This window comes from Pan paniscus, chromosome 13, assembly GCF_029289425.2.
Source record: "Pan paniscus chromosome 13, NHGRI_mPanPan1-v2.0_pri, whole genome shotgun sequence".
Classification (NCBI taxonomy): domain Eukaryota; kingdom Metazoa; phylum Chordata; class Mammalia; order Primates; family Hominidae; genus Pan; species Pan paniscus.
In genome coordinates, this window is record NC_073262.2 from 36,372,945 (window position 1) to 36,398,339 (window position 25,395).

At 37.4% G+C, this 25,395-nt stretch overlaps 1 protein-coding gene across 5 annotated transcripts in view; it reads right to left on the bottom strand.

Moving 5' to 3' along the window:
- Window positions 1-25,395, bottom strand: part of SPOPL (speckle type BTB/POZ protein like) — a 71,393-nt gene that overhangs the window by 21,563 nt on the left and 24,435 nt on the right. For 2 of the 5 annotated variants that reach the window (XM_003822823.5, XM_034954063.2), the window contains exons 2-4: window positions 1,329-1,466; window positions 1,019-1,140; window positions 570-721 (exon numbers count right to left, since the gene is read on the bottom strand). In XM_003822823.5, coding sequence (XP_003822871.1) covers window positions 570-721; window positions 1,019-1,140; window positions 1,329-1,406 — 352 coding nt within the window. In that variant the 5' untranslated portion in view covers window positions 1,407-1,466. Of the gene's footprint in view, window positions 1-569; window positions 722-1,018; window positions 1,141-1,328; window positions 1,467-25,395 lie in introns of those variants that run through there. The other 3 variants (XM_034954066.2, XM_034954065.2, XM_034954064.2) reach the window with 2 other exon arrangements.

Below are 25,395 nucleotides of genomic sequence, written 5' to 3' on the forward strand. Positions count from 1 at the left end.
ATACACAACATACATTTCCTACATCACTCTTCTATTATGAAGCTCAAGGCTACTGCATTTCAGCTGGCTATATATGTGAATTTTGGACTGAAATTAGTAGGCCCTGAAACTAAGAAAAATGGCTCCTTTCAGTCAGTGTTCAATCTACTGCTCAAAAAATTCTAGTGACAAAATATCAGGGCACTCTATCTCTTTCTCATTGTTCTTCAGATTTTATTACCTGGCAAAAAAGGCAAGAGAGAAATGCTTCCTGAGCACATATTATATATGCCAAGCACTGAACCAGGCACCTTGCCCTAACAGCAACTATTTTTCTAAGTGACAACTGGATGTCATTTTAGGACATGAAGAAGTAATATTATTAATCATTTTTACATGTTTTACGAAGTCTAAGACTCAGTAAAATAATTATAGCTCTATGCTGGATTTAAATAATGGTCAAATTAAAAGTTTCAGGTTAAGCAGATTTTAGCAGAAAAAAGTCCCAGACTTTTCTAGGTAAAGGTGCAGAAGAAGTCATAATATGTAGTTATACAGAAATGTCTTCACTTAGTTTGCAAATCACTTACCCATTGCTTTTGTTTCTTCCCTTTTAGCATTCAGAAGGGAAAATTTGAATTTTGCTCGAACTTCACTTTTGGGGCAGCTGACTAAAAGCAAATATAAGGACAAGTAGTCTTTACTTTCATCATCTAATCCCTTTGGGTTTACCCTCAGGCACCTAAAATAAAACAATAAGCTCACATGGAGGAATATGATACTTGAAAAGCATTCGAGAGAGAGAGAGAGAGAAAGAGAGAGAGAGAACACTGAAATCATGTGTTAATGTCACAAACAGCACTCCTGTCAACATCCTCACAGTTCTTTATAATTCCCCACACTATTAGGAACATACTACCAATCTAATATGAAATTACATTAATACTCATTCAGGAACAATGATAACAACAAAATCATGAGCAGCTGATGATCACATCAAAAACAAAAAACAAAAATTCAAAGCAAACAAAAATCTTACCATTTCATTTTGTCACTTGGGCCAGATGAAAATGTTGAACTTTTTAACACTTCACCCATTTCCTCTCGACAAAAACTGAAGTTATTAATGGTCCACATATAGGAAAATTTTACTACTTTAACCTAAGAGATTCAGAAAACCACTTTTATAATGATGACGGTAATACTTTTAACTTGTTACATGTTCAACATCCTACGATCCAGTCTTCTAACACTTCTAATAACTATGGCAAAGTGTTTCACAATACTATTCTCAACATACTGTAAAATTTATAAGTGACATAAAGTGAGGGATTTTTAAGAGCATGTACCTGTGTGTAACACCAGCTTTCTGCTATGGGACCAGTAGACATATCTCCAGGTAGAGGTGGGGTGGGTTCCCGAGACATCACCACTTTATTGTAGTCTTTCAGGATTTATGTAGTACCCCACACAGTTGAGTACCTTATCTACAAAGGAAAGAAGTTTGATGTACTGATTAAAAAGTTTAAACGACAGAATCAAGAGGGAAGATATATTTAAACAGACATGAAACAATTACTATCCCAAACTAGATTATGAAGGAACATGTGAGAATTTTAGATAAATTTAATGATTTTAAGAAGTAAGTTTTTGTAACATGTGACACTTGAAATCTAAACAAACTTAGTATTTATAGATAAGATTATTTTGTAAAGGCATGTTCTCCAAAAAATCACAAATTTAAAAATAACATATAGTTTTAAGAGCATATACATAAAATCACAAAATATCATGGAAACATAATGACATCAGTTAATATCTGGTTCACCCTCCTTCACCTTTTTATTGACATAGTCATGAAAACCAAAAGGTTTGCAAAGTTAGAACTATAAATACTAGTTACCCATCTGTCAGACTCCAGAAGTTTTCGTCAAGTAAAACATAGAATGGAATGTAACAGGCAATGAATACTCTGTAAGAAGAAATACAGACTTTCTACAAAACTCCACGTCTATCTCAGACAACAGGTTCTCTGATAAGACTTCATCCCTAACAGAGTGCTTCTTGCCGAGACGTACTATGTCATAAAATTTCCTCCCAGGTAGCTGTTCTTGTACTGTATCCAATGGTATGCATAATTACCTCTTCATAACCTAACCAGGATATTAGTGACCAGATGCTGCTGCTTTGTAACTTACTAAAAGAGGCACAATCAGAATAAGCTACATAAGTAGTGCACTCTGGAGGTGTAAGAGGGTTTCAAGATTACATGACAATATATATACTGAAGTCTGCAGAACCCTATGCTACCACAGACAAAACAGACTTTAAGACAAAAATTGTTATGAGAGATAAAGGATATTATATATTGATAAAAGGGTCAATTCATCAAGAAGGTATGACAAGTACAAACATATATACACCACATAATAGAGCCCCAAACTATATCAAGCAAAAACTAACAGAATTGAAGGCAGAATAGACAATTCTACAATAATAGTTGGAGACAGCAATACCCAACATTCAATAATGCACAGAACCAGGAAAATCAAAAAAGAAATAGGAGACTTGAACAGCAGTGTAAAACAACCAGCTAGACCTAACAGCCATTTCACCCATCAACAGCAGAACACACATTATTTTCAAGTGCATGTGGAACATTCTCCAAGACAGACCACTATTGTTTTCTACAGACTTGGGAGTAGAAACAGGAGCAGAAACAAAAGTTGAATATTTATTATAGGCAAATTCATAGTTAATTAAATAAATGTACTGAAAGAGTAATGATTATTAGACTTATCTGTTAGAAAAATCTCTAGTAATATATGAGAGGGATGTGTCCTGGTCAATACTTTTGCCAGTGACTGTAAAAAAACCTGATAAAATAAACCATTATGACCAATTTCAAAAACAATAAACAAAGAAAACTATCTGAAATGCATATAGCACATATAACTAATTTTCTTAATATATAAAGAATTTTTACAAATAAGAAAATAAGCAAATAACTCACAGGAAAGAAACTTATAATTAGAAAAATAAAAATTAAAACTAAATTAAAAAGCCACTTTTTACCTATCAAACTAGGAAAAATCCAAAAGATAAGTGAGAGTGTAAGAGGAGAGGCACTCTCATACTTTTCTTGTGGGAATATAAATAGTATAATAATCTCCCTTATTATTTCATAGTGAGATTTCTGGCAAGAAGGGAATGACGCTAAAATATAAGCTACCAATTTCTAAAAGTATAAAAATGCAGATGGTGTTATTTGATGTCCATGAAAGCATTTATATGTTTTCTGGCAACTTGCATTGATTTCAAAAACATTCACACACACACAAAAATGATGAGATGAGCAAGCATTTCACAGAAGAATGATTACCAAAAAAAAAAAAAAAAAAAGTTTACCCTCACTTGTAATCAATGAAATAGAAAAAGAACCCATAACGTTTTCTACCTATTGCACTGTCCAAGATTATTTTAAACCGTCAAACCCTACAGCCAGCAAAATTGCAGAGAAGCAGACATCACTATACTGAGGATAAGGCTTTGCTATAGATCAATTTTATAATTAGTATCAAAAGAAATTTTGTCAGATTCATCCTGTAAATACATTCTAGGAAAATGATTATAACTGTGAAAAAGATAATTCTGAGCACAGTATATTTCTGCAATATTAATACATGGAAAATGTGCAACCATTAAGAGTGTATTAAATTTTCTTAATGACAGGGAAAAGTGTTCAGGATATGTTATATATCTAAAAAAAATCAAACAGTATGCCTAACAAGACATTGCTTTTATAAATATAAATAGTATATAGAGGTACTCGTGCATAAAGAAAAACAGACTGGCAGGTGGAGGCACTGAGCTGCACTTTGGCATTTCAGTGATAATGTCAAATACATCTAAATATTAAAAGGCTATCTCTGGCTGATGAGATTTTTTTATTTTTATTTATTCATATTTCATAAATGTGTTATGTTTTAATTAATACAGAAATATAAGTAATTATTTTTAAAAGTAGTGGAAAACATGGTTATTTTCAAACTCATATGGACTACAGAAATACGTAAGATCTTGTGTCTATGTTACTGTTTAAGTAATAGATCCTGGGGTAGAAGGTAAATTGAAAGAAATCAAAGAAAACATTAACCTGAATCTTTAAGCTTTTATAAAAAGATACTATTATAATTTAATACTAAAAAAAACATAAATAAAAAACTTTTAGAAACCCTGGAGGGTAAAGAGAAAGTTCTTCAATATCTCTAGAAGAGTTATTATCTTCCTGAAGTATAACTCACAACAGACCTCATATATAAAAATATACTTCATATACACTTCAAATGTAATTCATATATAAAAGCAAACTACAGTCAGGCACGGTGGCTCACGCCTGTAATCCCAGCACTTTGGGAGGCTGAGGCAAGCGGATCACTTGAGCCCAGGAGTTCAAGACCAGTCTGGCAAACGTGGTGAAACCCTGTCTCTACTAAAAATACAAAAATAAGCCAGGCATGGGGGCGGGCGCCTATAATGCCAGCTACTCCGGAGGCTGAGGCAGGAGAATTGTTTCAATCTGGGAGGTGGAGGCTGCAGTGAGGCAAGATCGCACCACTGCACTCCAGCCTGGGCAACAGAGTGAGACTCCATCTCAAAAATAAAATAAAATAAAAAAATAAAAGCAAGCTACATAAAAGATTACAAGGATTTCTTTGTTTTTCTCTCCAGCTTTACTTCAAAGGATGTAGTTACAAGATAAAGGTATGGAGAATCTGAGTGAACAGACTGTATGTGTGAGCACTTTACAAGATATTATATATGTTGTTCATTCTTCAGTAGCTCTGTGAGATGGGTGTTAATACACCATCTTAATGATGAGAAAAGCGTTTAGAAAGCTTACTTTAAAGTAATTAGAAAATAGATGAACACAAATTTGCCTGGCTCCAAAGTCAATGCTCTTTCCATAGAATCATGCTGCCCTTCTATATTTTACAAAGCTTAAACAGGCCTTACCTATTGTTCCAATTCTTATTTTACAAATGAGGACTGGCACAGAAAATAAGAACTGTCCAAATTTACACTGTTGAATGAATATTAGAACAAAGAACAAAGACAAAGATCTCCCAAAGTCCACTTCAGTGCTATTTCCAGGATTCTATTTTTTTCTTCCTCTTCATAAGAAGAAAAATGAAAATAAAAACAGCAGACTATCAACTACCTACTAACATTCAGGCCTTCCTATTCTCATTCTTACAGAAAAAGGTTGCAGAGAGGGTACAATGAAACTAAGATCTAGAGAAAAACACAAGACAATCAATCTATATACATCAACAAATAAGTAAAAGATTCTCCCCTATTCCATCATATAAACTAGTCTTAAGCATTTCAAGTGTGATATTTCCTACTTTTACTTATTAAAGGGAAAGCAAGATTTGTTATTCAAATAAACATACACAAGACTTTCTACTTCAACAAAATGCTTCAATGTCACAATGTTTTATGTAAGTCATATAGACACACACAACTATCTAACTTTATATAAAAATCTCAAATATTCAGAAAACAAAAAAAGAATCACATGTCAGACAATCATGTACCCACCATCCTGGTGTGTCCCTACCACTATCATGTTTCCTCTCTTTACCAGAAGTAACCTGTATCCTGAATTGTTGATTATCATACCAATAAATTTCTTGACATTCTTTAAAAATTCATAGATATGAATTCATAGAGATTCATAGATATGAATCTCTAAACTATATAGGTAGAAATTCGTAGATATGTAAAAATGTATATACACATAGATGTCACAAAATAGTAGAGAGCTCCAAAACTCCATCCGTCCACAAAAGAAATGAATAGCTGGTGAAATGGTCAGAATCAGCTTGTTTGAAACTCTGGAACTGAATCAAAAACTTAACAGCTGGCCGGGTGCGGTGGCTCACGCCTGTAATCCCAGCACTTTGGGAGGCCGAGGTGGGTGGATCATGAGGTCAGGAGATCGAGACCATCCTGGCTAACACGGTGAAACCCTGTCTCTGCTAAAAAATACAAAAAAAAACATTAGCCGGGTGTGATGGCAGGCGCCTATAGTCCCAGCTACTCGGGAGGCTGAGGCAGGAGAATGGCATGAACCCGGGAGGCAGAGTTTGCAGTGAGCCGAGATCACGCCACTGCACTCCAGCCTGGGCGACAGAGCAAGACTCCGTCTCAAAAAAAAAAAACAAAAACAAAACTTAACAGCTAAGGGAATGCTTAATGAAGAAACAAGCTACTGAATTTCAGTGAGAAAGGGCTGTGGCATTTTAACAAACCTGCTTACTATGGCTCCCTCCCCTAGTTTGGTGGTCCGCCCAAGTCATCAGCCCTCATTCCTGATACAGGATGCTGATATAAAGTCACTTGCCCTCATTCCTGGTATACGGTGCTGGTACCAAAGAGAGCAAGATGGACCTTATTCTAAAACATATTGTAATGTACTTTGACCAGTCTGGCAATTCCCTGAAGGACTGACTGAAGGGCCAGTTTCACCTGCCTTGGAGCTTCCCTGAGGTAGGGGACAGCATTCTGGGATATGGCATTTATCAAAAGCATTAAGAGGCAAATGTATTAGTTATAGCCACCTAGAGAAGGAATCAGAGCTGGCACAAGCAATGACCAGGCAAAAAACCGTGGGAAGGAAGAAGCTGGGGAATAAAAGCTTTGAAAAGCTCCCACATATTCCAGGAAATCTAGAAAGCTATGGGTATGCCCAGGGGCAAACACATGCTTGAAAACAGGTGGGGGGTGGAGCCAAGATGGCTGAATAGGAACAGCTCCAGTCTACAGCTCCCAGTGTGAGCGACGCAGAAGATGGGTGATTTTTCCATTTCCAAATGAGGTACTGGGTTTATCTCACTGGGGAGTGTCGGAAAGTGGGTGCAGGACAGTGGGTGCAGTGCACCGAGCGTGAGCCGAAGCAGAGCAAGGCATCACCTCACCCGGGAAGCACAAGGGGTCAGGGAATTCCCTTTCCTAGTCAAAGAAAGGGGTGACAGACGGCACCTGGAAAATCAGGTCACTCCCACCCTAATACTGTGCTTTTCCAATGGTCTTAGCAAACAGCACACCAGGAAATTATGTGCCGCACCTGGCTCGGAGGGTCTTAATGCCCAGGGAGCCTCGCTCATTGCTAACACAGCAGTCTGAGATCAAACTGCAAGGTGGCAGCGAGGCTGGGGGAGGAGCGCCCACCGCTACCCAGGCTTGAGTAGGTAAACAAAGCGGCCTGGAAGCTCAAACTGGGTGGAGCCCACTGCAGCTCAAGGAGGCCTGTTTGCCTCTGTAGACTCCACCTGTGGGGGCAGGGCACAGCCAAACAAAAGGCAGCAGAATCCTCTGCAGACTTAAATGTCCCTGTCTGACAGCCTTGAAGAGAGCAGTGGTTCTCCCAGCACGCAGCTGGACATCTGAGAACAGACAGACTGCCACCTCAAGTGGGTCCCTGACCCCCGAGTAGCCTAACTGGGAGACACCCCCCAGTAGGGGCAGACTGACACCTCACAAGGCCGGGTACTCCTCTGAGACAAAACTTACAGAGGAACGATTAGGCAGCAACATCTGCTGTTCACCAATATCCGCTGTTCTGCAGCCTCCACTGCTGATACCCAGGCAAACAGGGTCTGAAGTGGACCTCCAGCAAACTCCAACAGACCTGCAGCTGAGGGTCCTGACTGTTAGAAGGAAAACTAACACAGAAAGGACATCCACACCAAAAACCCATCTGTAAGTCACCATCATCAAAGACCAAAGGTAGATAAAACCACAAAGATAGGGAAAAAACAGAGCAGAAAAACTGGAAACTCTAAAAATCAGAGCGCCTCTCCTCCTCCAAAGGAACGCAGCTCCTCACCAGCAACAGAACAAAGCTGTATGGAAAATGACTTTGACGAGTTGAGAGAAGAAGGCTTCAGACGATCAAACTACTCCAAGCTAAAGGAGGAAGTTCAAACCCATGGCAAAGAAGTTAAAAACCTTGAAAAAAAATTAGACGAATGGCTAACTAGAATAACCAATGCAGAGAAGTCCTTAAAGGACCTGATGGAGCTGAAAACCAAGACACGAGAACTCCGTGATGAATGCACAAGCCTCAGTTGCCAATGCGACCAACTGGAAGAAAGGGTATCAGTGATGAAAGATGAAATGAATGAAGTGAAGCGAGAAAAGAAGCTTAGAGAAAAAAGAATAAAAAGAAATGAACAAAGCCTCCAAGAAATATGGGACTATGTGAAAAGACCAAATCTACGTCTGATTGGTGTACCTGAAAGTGATGGGGAGAATGGAACCAAGTGGGAAAACACTCTGCAGGATATTATCCAGGAGAACTTCCCCAATCTAGCAAGGCAGGCCAACATTCAAATTCAGGAAATACAGAGAATGCCACAAAGATACTCCTCGAGAAGAGCAACTCCAAGACACATAACTGTCAGATTCACCAAAGTTGAAATGAAGGAAAAAATGTTAAGGCAGCCAGAGAGAAAGGTCAGGTTACCCACAAAGGGAAGCCTGTCAGACTAACAGCTGATCTCTCCGCAGAAACTCTACAAGCCAGAAGAGAGTGGGGGCCAATATTCAACATTATTAAAGAAAAGAATTTTCAACCCAGAATTTCACATCCAGCCAAGCTAAGCTTCGTAAGTGAAGGATAAATAACATCCTTTACAGACAAGCAAATGCTGAGAGATTCTGTCACCACCAGGCCTGCCCTAAAAGAGCTCCTGAAGGAAGCACTAAACATGGAAAGGAACAACCGGTACCAGCCACTGCACAAACATGCCAAACTGTAAAGACCATCGAGGCTAGGAAGAAACTGCATCAACTAAAGAGCGAAATAACCAGCTAACATCATAATGACAGGATCAAATTCACACATAACAACATTAACCTTAAATGTAAATGGGCTAAATGCTCCAATTAAAAGACACAGACTGGCAATTGGATAAAGAGTCAAGACCCATCAGTGTGCTGTATTCAGGAAACCCATGTCACAGGCAGAGACACACATAGGCTCAAAATAAAGGGATGGAGGAAGATCTACTAAGCAAATGGAAAACAAAAAAAGGCAGGGATTGCAATCCTAGTCTCTGATAAAACAGACTTTAAACCAACAAAGATCAAAAGACACAAAAAAGGCCATTACATAATGGTAAAGGGACCAATTCAACAAGAACAGCTAACTATCCTAAATATATATGCACCCAATACAGGAGCACCCAGATTCATAAAGCAAGTCCTTAGAGACCTACAAAGAGACTTACACTCCCACACAATAATAATGGGAGACTTTAACACCCCACTGTCAACATTAGACAGATCAACGAGACAGAAAGTTAACAAGGATATCCTGGAATTGAACTCAGCTCTGAACCAAGCAGACCTAATAGACATCTACAGAACTCTCCACCCCAAATCAACAGAATATACTTTTTTTCAGCAGCACACCACATTTATTCCAAAATTGACCACTTAGTTGGAAGTAAAGCACTCCTCAGCATATGTAAAAGAACAGAAATTATAACAAACTGTCTCTCAGACCACAGTGCAATCAAAGTAGAACTCAGGATTAAGAAACTCACTCAAAACCACTAAACTACATGGAAACTGAACAACCTGCTCCTGAATGACTACTTGGGTACACAACAAAATGAAGGCAGAAATAAAGATGTTCTTTGAAACCAATGAGAACAAAGACACAATATACCAGAATCTCTGGGATGCATTCAAAGCAGTGTGTAGAGGGAAACTTATAGCACTAAATGCCCACAAGAGAAAGCAGGAAAGATCTAAAATTGACACACTAATATCACAATTAAAAGAACTAGAGAAGCAAGAGCAAACACATTCAAAAGCTAGCAGAAGGCAAGAAATAACTAAGATCAGAGCAGAACTGAAGGAGATAGAGACACAAAAATCCCTTCAAAAAAAATCAATGAATCCAGGAGCTGGTTTTTTGAAAAGATCAACAAAATTGATAGACCGCTAGCAAGACTAATAAAGAAGAGAGAAGAATCAAACAGACGCAATAAAAAATGATAAAGTGGATATCACCACTGATCCCACAGAAATACAAACTACCATCAGAGACTACTATAAACACCTCTACGCAAATAAACTAGAAAATCTAGAAGAAATGGATGAATTCCTCAACACATACACCCTCCCAAGACTAAACCAGGAAGAAGTTGAATCTCTGAATAGACCAATAACAGGATCTGAAATTGTGGCAATAATTAATAGCTTACCAACCAAAAAAAGTCCAGGACCAGATGGATTCACAGCTGAATTCTACCGGAGGTACAAGGAGGAGCTGGTACCATTCCTTCTGAAATTACTCCAATCAATAGAAAAAGAGGGAATGCTCCCTAACTCATTTTATGAGGCCAGCATCATCCTGATACCAAAGCCTGACAGAGACACAACAAAAAAAGAGAATTTTAGACCAATATCCCTGATGAACATTGATGCAAAAATCCTCAATAAAATAGTGGCAAACTGAATCCAGCAGCACATCAAGAAGCTTATCCATGATGATCAAGTGGGCTTCATCCCTGGGTTGCAAGGCTGCTTCAACATATGCAAATCAATAAACGTAATCCAGCATATAAACAGAACCAATGAAAAAAACCATATGATTATCTCAATAGATGCAGAAAAGGCCTTTGACAAAATTCAACAACCCTTCATGCTAAAAATTCTCAATAAATTAGGTATTGATGGGAAGTATCTCAAAATAATAAGAGCTATCTATGACAAACCCACAGCCAATATCATACTGAATGGCCAAAAACTGGAAGCATTCCCTTTGAAAACTGGCACAAGACAGGGATGGCCTCCCTCACCACTCCTATTCAACATAGTGTTGGAAGTTCTGGCCAGGGCAATCAGGCAGGAGAAGGAAATAAAGGGTATCCAATTAGGAAAAGAGGAAGTCAAATTGTCCCTGTTTGCAGATGACATGATTGTATATCTAGAAAACCCCATGGTCTCAGCCCAAAATCTCCTTAAGCTGATAGGCAACTTCATCAAAGTCTCAGGATACAAAATCAATGTGCAAAAATCACAAGCATTCTTATACACCAATAACAGACAGAGAACCAAATCATGAGTGAACTCCCATTTACAATTGCTTCAAAGAGAATAAGATACCTAGGAATCCAACTTACAAGAGATGTTAAGGACCTCTTCAAGGAGAACTACAAACCACTGCTCAATGAAATAAAAGAGGATACAAACAAATGGAAGAACATTCCATGCTCATGGGTAGGAAGAATCAGTATCGTGAAAATGGCCATACTGCCAAAGGTAATTTACAGATTCAATGTCATCCCCATCAAGCTACCAATGACTTTCTTCACAGAATTGGAAAAAACTACTTTCAAGTTCATATGGAACCAAAAAAGAGCCTGCATTGCCAAGTCAATCCTAAGCCAAAAGAACAAATCTGGAGGCATCACTCTACCTGACTTCAAACTATATTACAAGGCTACAGTAACCAAAACAGCATGGTACTGGTACCAAAACAGAGATATAGACCAACGGAACAGAACAGAGCCCTCAGAAATAATGCCACATATCTACAACCATCTGATCTTTGACAAACCTGACAAAAACAAGAAATGGGGACAGGATTCCCTATTTAATAAATGGTGCTGGGAAAACTGGCTAGCCATATGTAGAAAGCTGAAACTGGATCCTTTCCTTACACCTTATACAAAAATTAATTCAAGATGGATTAAAGACTTATTAGACCTAAAACCATAAAAACCCTAGAAGAAAACCTAGGCAATACCGTTCAGGACATATGCATGGGCAAGGACTTTATGTCTAAAACACCAAAAGCAATGGCAACAAAGACAAAATTGACAAATGGGATCTAATTAAACTAAAGAGCTTCTGGACAGCAAAAGAAACCACCATCAGAGTGAACAGGCAACCTACAGAATGGGAGAAAATTTTTGCAATCTACTCATCTGACAAAGGGCTAATATCCAGAATCTACAAAGAACTCAAACAAATTTACAAGAAAAAAACAACCCCATCAAAAAGTGGGTGAAAGATATGAACAGGCACTTCTCAAAAGAAGACATTTATGCAGCCAACAGACACATGAAAAAATGCTCATCATCACTGGCCATCAGAGAAATGCAAATCAAAACCACAATGAGATACCATCTCACACCAGTTAGAATGGCGATCATTAAAAAGTCAGGAAACAACAGGTGCTGGAGAGGATGTGGAGAAATAGGAACACTTTTACACTGTTGGTGGGACTGTAAACTAGTTCAACCATTGTGGAAGTCAGTGTGGCGATTCCTTAGGGATCTTGAACTAGAAATACCATTTGACCCAGCCATCCCATTACTGGGTATATACCCAAAGGATTATAAATCATGCTGCTATAAAGACACATGCACACATATGTTTATTGCAGCACTATTCACAATAGCAAAGACTTGGAACCAACCCAAATGTCCAACAATGATAGACTGGATTAAGAGAATGTGGCACATATACAACATGGAATACTATGCAGCCGTAAGAAATGATGAGTTCATGTCCTTTGTAGGGACATGGATGAAGCTGGAAACCATCATTCTCAGCAAACTATCGCAAGGACAAAAAACCAAACACCGCATGTTCTCACTCATAGGTGGGAAATTGAACAATGAGAACACACGAACACAGGAAGGGGAACATCACACACCGGGGTCTGTTGTGGGGTGGGGAGAGGGGGGCGGGATAGCATTAGGAGATATTCCTAATGTTAAATGATGAGTTAATGGGTGCAGCACACCAACATCGCACATATATACATATGTAACTAACCTGCACGTTGTGCACATGAACCCTAAAACTTAAAGTATAATAAAAAGAAAAAAGAAAAGAAAACAGGTAAGAAGGTCCTAAGCTGGCTGACATTGCTGAGCCAACAGGAAGTGAAGACTAAGGCAGAGTTGCAAATGGCCTGGCTAAGCACTGAAGAAGTGATCCAACAGATAGGCAATGTGAAAAGACTGGAAGAATATTTTTAAGGGTTCTTGTGTATGGAAATCAAAAATAGGTTGAAAGTGAAAGGATGAAAAAAGGTATTTCATGCAGAAGAGAGCTGGGTGGCTATGCTACCATAAGACAAAACAGACTTTAAGTCAAAAATTGTTACGAGAGACAAAGGATATTATCTATTGATAAAAGAGTCAATTCATCAAGAAGGTATGACAAGTACAAACATATATACACCAAATAATAGAGCCCCAAACTATATCAAGCAAAAACTAACAGAATTAAAGAGAGAATAGACAATTCTACAATAATAGCTGGAGACAGAAATACCCAACATTCAATAATGCAGAGAACGAGGAAGATCAATAAAGAGATAGAAGACTTGAACAGCAGTATAAAATAACTAGACCTAACAGCCATTTCACTCATCAACAGTGGAACACACATTCTTCTCCAGTGCATATGGAATGTTCTCAAGGACAGACCATATGCTACCTAGGCCACAAAACAAGTCTCGACAAATTTAAAAAAATTTAAATTATACAAAGTATCCTCTCTGATTGCAGTTGAATGAAACTATAAATCAGTAACAGAAGAAAAAATTTTAAAATTCACAAATGTGGAACTACCAAAACTGACTCAAGAAGAAACCGAAAATGTGAACAGACCCCCATAAGCAGCAGAGACTGAACCACTAATGAAAAAAACTTTCAGCGTGACAACTTGAGGAGTTCCATGGACATACTCCCCAGCAAATTTGGTGAAAAATATAAAAACACTGCTGGAAGCACAGAACAAATGAAGAAACATTTATTCAAGAAAATTTAGTAGAGACTATGAGAAAAGTGAGAGTCTGTGGTCTTTGAACCAGGAGCTGCTCTGTCCTAACTCAAGGAGTCAGAAACTCCACTCTAGACTGGTGTAGCCATAAGCACTGTGTTCCCTCTTCCAACAGGTCCAGTCAATGTCCTGCTGTGACAGGAAGGATGTCAACATTTCTCATCCTGCCTCTAAGGGAGAAGACCACCCTTCATATTGTCTTGTGCCCAATTTCTGCCTCTAAAGAAAAAAGAAGTAAAAACTAAAAGGCAGAAATGAAATCCACAGGCAGACAGCCCGATGCCACACCCTGGGCCTGGTAGTTAAAAATCAACCCATGACTTAACTGCTTGTGTTATCTATAGATTCCAGACACTGTATGGAAAAGCATCGTGAAAATCCCCGTACTGTTCTGTTCCGTTCTGATTACCGGTGCATGCAGCCCCCAATCATGTATCCCCTGCTTGCTCAATCGATCACGACCCTCTCACGTGGACACCCTTAAGAGTCGTAAGCCCTTAAAAGGGACAGAAATTGCTCACTCAGGGAGCTCGGTTGTTTGAGATGTAAGTCTGCCGACGCTCCCAGCCGAATAAAGTCCTTTCCTTCCTCAACTCGGTGTCTGAGGGGTTTTGTTTGTTTGTTTGGCTCATGCTGCTACACCTCTAGCTACTTAATGCTGATGTTACAGGGGCTGGCTCCCTTCTTCAAATCTGTCACTGCCGGAAAGGTGGAGGCTCTACTTTGGGCATGATGCTGTCGGGGTACCAATCACTGCTGTCTTGGCTTGTAAACTGTGGGTTCCATACCAAGAGCGTGAAGATAAGAAGAACTGAGGCTACTGCCTCCCTCCAGCACAGCTCCTACAGTAGAGATACACTGGGAAAGAAATACCATTGTTCCTTCCTCCTTACTCCAGAGCCTGGGCTTGGAGATGTTTGCCTGTGGAAAGAAGTGGACCATAAAGCAGACTGCTTTTAATCTCTTCCCAGAGAAAAGAAGTTCATTTGCAAGGAAACAGGCAAGCATGATCTGAAAAACAGTAGAGGCTGTGAGAGGCAAATGAGAAGAGACTGGAGGAATCAATGGATACAAAGGCTAAACTACAGGACAGTTGATTTGCCCAAAAAAAAAAAAACAGGAAAAGACACAGCTGAGAGGAGCCCACCTGGATTCAGAAGAAATTTCAAGCACTGACTTAGGGAACTATTTCTTCAAAGGAAACCAAAGTTGATGAGTCTGCAGAACAACATAATGCCCCAGGGCATTGTTGAAAACAGTGCAATTAGCACTAGATTAATGGACCTTAACAGATGTGAGTAGTCAGGCAAAAAGAGAGCCCTGCCAAACCACCATCACCCAGGGTAACTGGGAATACCCAAGGCTGCTTCCCCAGAGGTGCAACATCAGAGGCTTAACACTGTGTGCCTGTGTGTGTGTGTGTGGGGGGGGGGGGGGCACTAAACAGACTCCACTAAAACAGTCCATAAACAAAATAAGCAAGAAGCAACAGCATTCACTGGAAGGAAGAAACCAGTTCCAAGAATTTCTCAATTTACTACATAAAATATCCAGCTTTGAATAGAAAATTACGAGGCATGAAAAAACAGAAAGTATGACCCATATGCTGGGGAAAAAAACAGATAACAGAAACTGTGATTAAACTTACATGTTGGATTTAACAGACAAAGCATTCCAAATAGCCATTAATAAGTATGTGTAAAGAACTAAAGGAAATCATAATTAGAGGAAGGTATGATGACAATGTCACACACAAAAAAAGAATATCAACAAAAAGGTAAAGGTTATTTTTTTTTAAAAGAACCAAATAAAAATTCTGGAGCTGAACCATATAACTGAAATGAAAATTCACTAGAGGAGGTCAACAGTAGATATGAACAAATAGAAGAATTAGTGAACTTACAGACAAATCAGTAGAGATTATACAATCCAGACAGAAAAATATGAAGAAAAATGAACATCTTCAGAGAACTGTAGGACATTATTTTAAGCACACTGACATGTATATAATGGGAGTATCAGAAGAAGAAAGACAGAAGCAGCAGAAAAAAATAACTAAAAAAAATGGCTGAAAACTTCTCAAATTTATTGAAAAGCAATAATATACACATTTAAGGAGCTCAATCAACTCCAAGTAGGTTAAATGCAAAGAAACCCACAAACACATGGATCACAGTAAAAATGCTGAAAAAGACCAAAAAAAAAAAAAAAAAAAAAGCTACTAGAATGGCTATTAAAAAAAAAAAAAAAGGAGTGGGGAATCACCTGCATTGACGAGGATGTAGAGAAACTGGAATCCTTGGACATTGCTTGTGGAGATGTATAATGGTTTAACTGCTGTGAAAAACAGTTTAAGGATTCCTCAAAAAATTAAACATAGAATTACCACATGATCCAGCTATTCTACTCCTAGGTATATATCCAAAAGAACTGGAAACAGGTGTTCAAATGACTGAGACATAAATGTTCTTTGCTGCAGTATTCACAATAGCCAAAAGGTTACTAGCTAATAATCCATCCATTGATGGACAATCCAAATGTTCATCAAGCAATAAATGAATTTTTAAAATGTGGTACATGTACACAATGAATTTTCCTTTTTTTAAACAGTGTCTTGCTCTGCCACTCAGGCTGAAATACAGTGATGCAATCACAGCTCACTGCCCACACCTGGGTAATTTTATTTCTTATAGAGACAAGATCTCACTGTTGCTCAGTTTGGTCCTGAACTCCTGGGCTCAAGGGATCCTTCCAGCTCAGCCTCCCAAAGTGCTGAGATTACAGGTGTGAGCCATTAAGCCTGGTCACACAATGAAATAATATGTAGTCATAAAAAGAAATAAAGTATTGATGCATGTTACAACATGAATGAATCTTGAAAACATTATGCTAAGTGAAAGAAGATAGGCACAAAAGGCCACATTGTATCATTTCACTTGTTTTAAATATTGGGCAGATCCATACATACAAAAAGCAGATTAGTAGTTGCCAGGCCCGTGGGGAGGGGGAAATGGTAAGTAATTGGTTATGGAGTTTCCTCTGGGACTGATAAAAGTGTTCTGGAACTAGACAGAGGTGCTAGTTGCACAACACTATCAATGTACTAAGCCATTACTGAACTGTACTTTTTAAAAAAGTAAAAATGATAGATTTTATGTTATACGAATTTTGCCTCATTTTAAAAAAATACGTGCACATAGAAGTCCATATGCACATATATACACATTTCTTTTGTGATTAAAAAGTAATCAAAGTTGTCCCTTTGTTTCCATGGGAGACTGATTCCAGGACTCCCATGGATACCAAAATTCACAGATGTTCCAGTCCCTTATACAAAATGGTATAATATCTGCATTTGATATACACATATCCTCTGGTATCTTTAGATCATCTCTAGATTACTTAACACCTAATACAATGTAAATGCTATGTAAATAGTTGTTATACTGTGCTGTTTTATTAGATTTTTTAAATTGTTGTATTGTTAATTTTTTTTCCCATATATTTTTGATCCACAGTTGGTTGAATCCTCAGATGCAGAATCGGTGGATACAGAGGGTCAACTCTATAAAACATCTTCTATAACTATTGAGTCTATATTAGCCACTATTAGAGAATAAAGTACTAATCATTACTTTTAATCACCCAAAGGAAAAACTATTGTTTCTTTAAAAAATGTCTTCAATTTTGCAGTGTATCAAATGTGTTAGCTATCAAGCTTCTAGACCAATAAAATATATAAATTACCCAGCAAAGTAGGGTTAAAAAAAATCATGCTGTCTAAAGAGCATTATCAAAATTTTATCCAGTTATAAAATGAGACTGATGTTTATGAGCTACGTCTTTCATTGTCATCTGCAATCAGCTCATTCATCTTCTAGGAGGTAGCTTAATCAATTGTGATTTAATTATACATACAGTATTTTTGTTTATTAATTCTACAATTAACAAATGGTAAATTACAATTTTGAAATACTACCATATTTATGCTAAAAGTCCTCTGAACTGCTTCAGGATGTTATAACAAAATACTGCCTGAGGTCAAAACAACTTTATATATATGATGAAAAAGAGTTAATATAATATATAACATATAATGTTCAACAGTTTTGCTAAGACTGTACCAGGGAGAATAATTAAGATTCTAATAAGTGTTTATAAAGGTGATAAAATAGTAATACACATATAAATTTCTTAAATCTATTCAAATTAAGTATACGATGACTTTAGGGAAATACAATAAACATTTATTATATGCTTAGATATATCATGCACTCTAACGAAACCTGGGGTACGAAGATAAATAAAACACATTCCCTACTCTTGGCAAAAACTATAACATAGTAGAGGATACAGACACGGAGATATTTTGAATATGATAATATGAGAGAGTACTGTACAGAGTGATAAGCACTTCAGGACAGAGAGAATGTCCTGAAGATATTCCCTGAGCTGTATTCTATAGGAAGCAAACAAGATTATAGAAAGACCACAAACAATAGCATAGACTTTAATAACAAGAGCTATATACTGAGACCAATGTGAATCAGTGCTTTGCCATGAATTCTGTGATCTTATAGATACTGGGCCTCTCCTTTGTTTATTAAATTATTATAGCACCTCATTGCCCTATGGTTGCTGAGTGGATAACAGGAAATTTTATACATATACACACCCTTAGCACAAAGTCAGTACTGGAGTAGAAACAGTAAGTAAAACTTTACTGGTGACAGTTGATGGTACAGATGGGCAGGGGAGATAAGCCTGGTAATGATCAAAACAATTAATGTATATAAAAAGTACTTAGAGGCTATCATGGGATGTTCTGCTTCTGGGGATAATGGAGTAACTAGCAGGTAAACTAAATTCTGCTGAGAAATAGAAAAACTTGAATAAAAATAAGTATGTTTAAAGGTATCTAGAGCTGCTCAAGCAATCAGGACAAAAGGTCACAAGATTCTAGAGAAGGGAGAACAACCTAAAGGTGGGCTGACATTTCAAGTCATTACAGAAGTAAAAAACGAAAACAAGGCCCGGCGCTGTGGCTCATGCCTGTAATCCCAGCACTTTGGGAGGCCGAGGCGGGCAGATCATGAGGTCAGGAGATCGAGACCATCCTGGCTAACACGGTGAAACCCCGCCTCTACTAAAAATACAAAAAAAAAAAAAAAAAAATTAGCCGGGCGTGGTGGTAGGCGCCTGTAGTCCCAGCTACTCGGGAGGCTGAGGCAGGAGAATGGTGTGAACCCGGGAGGCAGAGCTTGCAGTAAGCCAAGATCGTGCCACTGCACTCTAGCCTGAGCGACAGAGCGAGATTCTATCTCAAAAAAAAAAAAAAAAAAAAAAAAAAAAGCGAACAAAAATAAATAAATAAATTGGGCTGACAGACTACAGCCACTTTTCTCCCCAAGAATATTTGCAGATTCTAAGCATAACGCAAGAGCGAGAATCCACACTTTACCCAGACAGAGCCACTGCCATGGGGTGAAACTATCAGCAAAGATTCTGTTGGCCTTACGGCGCTGGAGATAAAACAGGATACCCAAGGGGCTAAGATCCTGGTGAGGTGCTCTTTAAGACTTCTGCCAAATGCTGACTTTGCATGCAGCAGGAAGCCAAGAGGCAAAGTTTTCAGACGTCTTATACTGCAAACAAGACAAGGATTAGAGTTCAGATTTGCCAGAGACAGTGTCCCAAGAATTTAAGACTCTAAATTGAAATGCCTGTAAAGTAAAACTAGACTGTATGAAGACAAATCAAATGTACAAATAGCCTTAAAACAGTCTTGATTCACTTTAGTCCCTGATTGGATAAAAGTTATCAGCTCCCACACTAACATGTCTAAGAAAAGAAAAAATAAATCCTGTCTAAAAGATTATCATCTTGAGCCTTTACAATTTTTACAATGACAGTTATTCAATCAAAAATTATCAGGCTGCCAAAAAACAGACGCTTATGAATAAAAGCTAGGAGGAAAAAAAAACCCAACAGGCAACAGAATTTTACCAATAATTTAATTTTAAAAGAATCAAATGGAAATTCTAGAACTGGAAAATAACTGAAATTACTACTTAATATAAGTTGAATAGACTAAACAGCAAAAGGTAAGACTAGAAAACTTTTTAAAAGATCAATGAAAGTATTTTCACTAAACCAGAGAAAAAAATATAGGTATTACAAAGAGCCTAAGGCAAACGTGAGACACAGTGCAAGAGTCTAACACCTACTTAGTGGAGTCACAGAAGAAAAAGAGAGAAGCAATATTTGAAGAGGTAAGTAAGAATTTTCCAAAACTGGCCAACGAAAAATTGTAATATCTTGGGGCTTAAATATAAGTAGAATTAAAATGCATGCCAACAGTAATGTAAAAACCATGAGGGATAAATGGAGTAAAAAGTGTTCTTCATGGGGAAAAAGGTATTCTAAGGTTTTAGCATTCTTGGGGAAGTGGGGTAAAAATAATGATTGGCAGCAGCTCAAGTAACTCCATGAAGTATACTGTAATCTCTACAGTAACCACTACAAGAAAAGACAGCATAACTAAAAATAAAATAGATTTTTAAAAGGAGAGAAAAAGGGAAAGATTGTAAATAAGTATATAATTATATTATTTATAATTACATTTATACATAAGCCCAAATACTCCGTTAGACTAGATCAAAATCAGAATTTATTAATGTAATTTAGCCCATTAACAGAAAAAGGAGGGAAAAGATCACTTTGATAGTTGCAGAAAAAGCATTTGATAAAATTCAGTACCCATTTAGGATGAAAACGCTAGAAACCAGGAATAAATCCTTAATTTTAAAAGTGTCTTAAAACACACACACACTCACACACTCTACAGTAAGGTTTCCCTGAGACACGGGAATGAGGCAAGAAGACCACTACTACCACTTTCATTCAACATGTACCTATCCAGTAAGGTCCTATCCAGTACCTTAAGGCAAAAATAAATAAATGAAAAGCATAAGAATTGGAAAGGCATAAAGAAAATGGTCACTATTCACAGTTAACATGCTTAAGTCAGACACACTAACAGGAATAACAAGGAAGTTTGTCAAGGATGCTGTATACTAAGTCAGCATATAAAAATCCATTATATTTTTATGTTAGCAACAATCGGAAAACAAAAATTTTAAAAGATACCAAAGTATAATTTAAAAGTCTACTTCCTAGAAATAAATCTAATGAAGGATGCCATCTTTACACTGAAAACTACACAATGATATTAAGAGAAAGTACAGGTAAGCTAAATTAATGAAGGGATATATAGTATTCATGAATTAGAAAATTCATTATTGTAAAGACATCAATTTCAATATATGCAGACTGACTTCAACCATTGTGGAAAACAGTGTGGCGATTCCTCAAAGACCTAAAAACATAACTACCATTCGACCCAGCAATCCCATTACTGGGTATAGCCAAAAGAATATAAATCATTCTATCATAAAGACACATGCACACATGTGTCCACACACAGTGAACATATGTTCACTGCAGCACTATTCACAATAAAGACATAGAATCAACCTAAATGCCATCAATGGTAGACTGGATTAAAAAAATGTCATACATCACAGAATACTACACAGCCACATAAAATAACAAGATCATATCCTTTGCAGGAACATGGATAGAGCTGGAGGCCATTATCTTTAGCAAACTAACACAGGAACAGAAAACCAAATACCACAGGTTCTCACTTGTAAGTGGCAGCTAAAAGATGGAAACACATGGACACATAGCAGGAAACAACATACACAGGGGCCTATTAGAGGGTAAAGCGTGGGAGGAGGGAGAGGATTAGGAAAAAGAACTAATGGGTACTAGGCTAACTAATACCTGGGTAACGAAATAATCTGTACAACAAACCCTCATGACAGGAGTTTACCTATATAACAAACCTGCACAGGTAGGTACCCCTGAACTTAAAATAAAAGTTTAAAAAAAGTATGTATTTTCAGACTAACATATAAACTCAATGTAATAACAATAAAAATCCCAATGCTGCTTTTTGTGGAAACTGACAAGTTGATTCTAAAACTTACATGGAAATGCAAATGGGTCAAGAATACCAAAGCAATCATGAACAACAAAGTTGAAAGACTTAGAAGTAGAAAACATAAACCTAAAATATAGCAACTGTAATTATGACAGAATGGTACTAGTGGAAAAACAGAGAAGTTGACTAATGAAAAAGGAGAGTCCAGAAGCGTGCGCGCGCGCAAACACACACACACACACACACAGGCACATGCATGCACACACACACATACCTACACAAACAGTTCATTTATGACCAAGGTAACAATGAAGTACAATATGGAAACGGGGTGGTCAAAAACATATTCAAAAGGGCCATAAAGAATACATCATATTCATTATGGCTTTATATAAGTACACAGAGAAAAATGATACGAGATGGGTATTACTTATTGGCTTCCTATGAGCCCAATTATGCAAAGAGCTCTACTATTCCAGCAGGTGCTTCCTAAGAGGGACAACCATTTCTAGTAGCTAACTTCTCTCTGCAAGTATACTTTCTACTCATTCCAGCAAGCCACTAACAAACTTCTTCACCAAGAGCTTTCAACTCATAATTTTTCTCCCCAAATATTACAAAGAGAACTATTTTGAAATTTGTTTTATAATAATCTGCTTCACAGCCAACTTTGCAGAAACTTATCTGTCCTATAAGGAAGGGGCTATCTAAAATGTATAAATAACATTTTCCTGAAGAGAGGCAATTTAAAAACCATGAGAACAGATTTTTTCTAAAGGTTTTCAATATGCCAGGCTTAAGTATTTATCTAACTGATTCTCAAATTAACTCTAAGAAGAAGATAATAACTGCCTCTGTCAATATTATAGATAAGTAAACTAGGTCGCAAAAATGCAAAGTAACCTACCCAAAGTCTTAGCACTAAAATTTGGCAGTGCTTGACTGGATTTGAGTCCAAGCTTACACTAAATTCTTTAAGACATGTCCTTTCCAGCATGTAAGTAACAGATAATGCTTAGTTTTAATAACCCAGAACAAAAGGGAGTCATACTGTCTTGTCAATTCATATGTGACAAAGTATACAGTTTTTCTAGTAATTTTCTGATTTCTAGATACCTGAGTCATATACTGCACCCAAGACGGAACTTTGAGAAAAATGTATATGGTTCAAGGCAGTGAAATGAACACATTTATCAATCTCTTTTATTTCCCAACACGATACTCAATGAGATGACAACAAATTTTTACAAAAAAATAAACAAATAACAACGTTAGAAAATAAGAAAGGGTGTGACACTGGTACATGAGACATTTTTAAAAATTCAAGTCAGAGGAACGGCAATAAATTAGCAGAGATATAAAGGTAGATAAATCACAATCCAGGGTACTGTAAGTATCCATGTTTCTTTCAAGGAGGCCCAAAGAAAAACTAACCTTTCATCACATACACAAAGAGCAGGAAAAGGCCAAGTGGCAAGCCTCAGAGTAATTATTTTAGAAACAGTATTTAGGCTAGATGAGACAGCTGGGGCTCTACCCTTCCCCAAGGGTGGCAGTTGTAGCTTTTACCATCACGCCAAAGCCCAACAATTGCCCTCTAAAGGAAGAGGGACACCTGTCTGGGTATGTCTCTTGTGAGAGCGCCAATTCCTGAGAGACAAACAGGATACAGGTTGGACTAACTCTCAATATCATAGCAGACATTAGGAATGAGATGCGAAGAAAAATAAGGAGAAAAGATAACTTCTAACAGAAATCAAATAGTATTAGAGCACTCTCCCACACAAAATAAAGCCCTCCTTACTTTGACATGTGTAACAGTTCCCAGCTTACGCATGCAACTTCAGGGAAGTCATCACGTTGAGACACCTTGCCCACTTATACCGAAAGTGTCCATAACCTTCCCATTCAAGGAAGAGGATGCTGGGGAAACAGATCTACACAACTGCCCTGAAAACCATGACAGCCAGATACCATCTTTTAGCAACACAGTCCCTCATCCTAATATATGAACGGAAAGCCAAGGATAACAGACATTTGGGGAAAACTAATAGATAAAAGAGAAGGTCCAAAATGGGAAGAAAAAAATTAACAAAGAACTCTCATAGAAATGGAGACAATTCAGGGGACTGAATGGTATACTTTTAAAAAATTTCTCTTAAAGTACAATTGAATAAGACAAGAACAAGCTGCTTTGAAAAAGTGGTCAGAAACTAAGACTTCTTGATTAAAAATAAATGACAAAATAAGTTTAATATGCAAGATAAATAATAATATAGTCATAACTGATGCATGAGTAGAAAATAAAAGATAAAGATGACTTCTGAGGAGACAGATTAAAAACACAAATATAGGAAATATGAGAAATGAGGGAACTGTGGGTCAGATTGACGAGGTCCAGTATTGATCTGACAGGTGATCTTAAAGAAGGTAAGACTAGGAACAACGGAGATATATAAAGAGAAAAACACAAGATTATTTCCATAATCTGAAGGGAGACACAAGTTCATAGACAGGCCTCATCAACTGTCAAGAATGATTACTGAAAAAAGATCTATAACTAGACACATCTGGATAAAACTACAAAATTTCATTAAAAAAAGAAAATCCTAAAATTCTATGTTATCTACAAAGGAACAAGTCAGACTAAAATCTGAATACTGTATTAAGGCAAGGGGTAAATGCTGTTAAGAAAAAAAAAGCTGAACTTAGAATTCCATACTCAGGTTGGGTGCCATGGCTGCTGCCTGTAATCCCTGCACTTTGGGAAGTCGAGGCAGGTGGATCACTTGAGGTCAGGTGTTTGAGATCAGCCTGGCCAACATGGCGAAACCCTGTCTCTACTAAAAACACAAAAATTAGCCGGGTGTGGTGGCAGGTGCTGTAGTCCCAGCTACTTGGGAGGCTGAGATAGAAGAATTGTTTGAACCCAGGAGGTGGAGGTTGCAGTGAGCCAAGATTGTGCCACTGCACTCCAGCCTGGGTGACAGAGTGAGACGCTGTCTCAAAAAAAAAAAAAAAAAAAATCCATACTCTATTTAAGAATGACGACCAAATAAAGGACATTTTCAGACAACACATACTTGAAAAGTTTGACATCCTATATTTAAAATGTATTCTGAACCCAATTAAACTCTAAATTTTTTTGTATGGCACACCCTTACAAGTAAAAAAAAATCAGAATATACTCTCAGTATAGTTTTATAAAATATATACATCACTATATTAATATATGTATTGTAAAACATACCAAAAAATTAAAAATTACAGATAAAAATTAACACACAATTTCTAATAAATCCTGATACTCCCCTAAATTATTTTGCGTGCCTTTTACACGCATGTCTCATTTTAAAGACCACAGCTCTAACCAAATGAAGAAAACATGGAAGTGAAGACAACAGAGCTGAATAACCTTAGAGGAAAAGTAGGAAACAACAACAATCAGATGAGAATCCACTAGAATTTTCCACTTGGAAAATTTTCAATTGATGAAATTTTCATGTACACAGGATTACATTTCATAC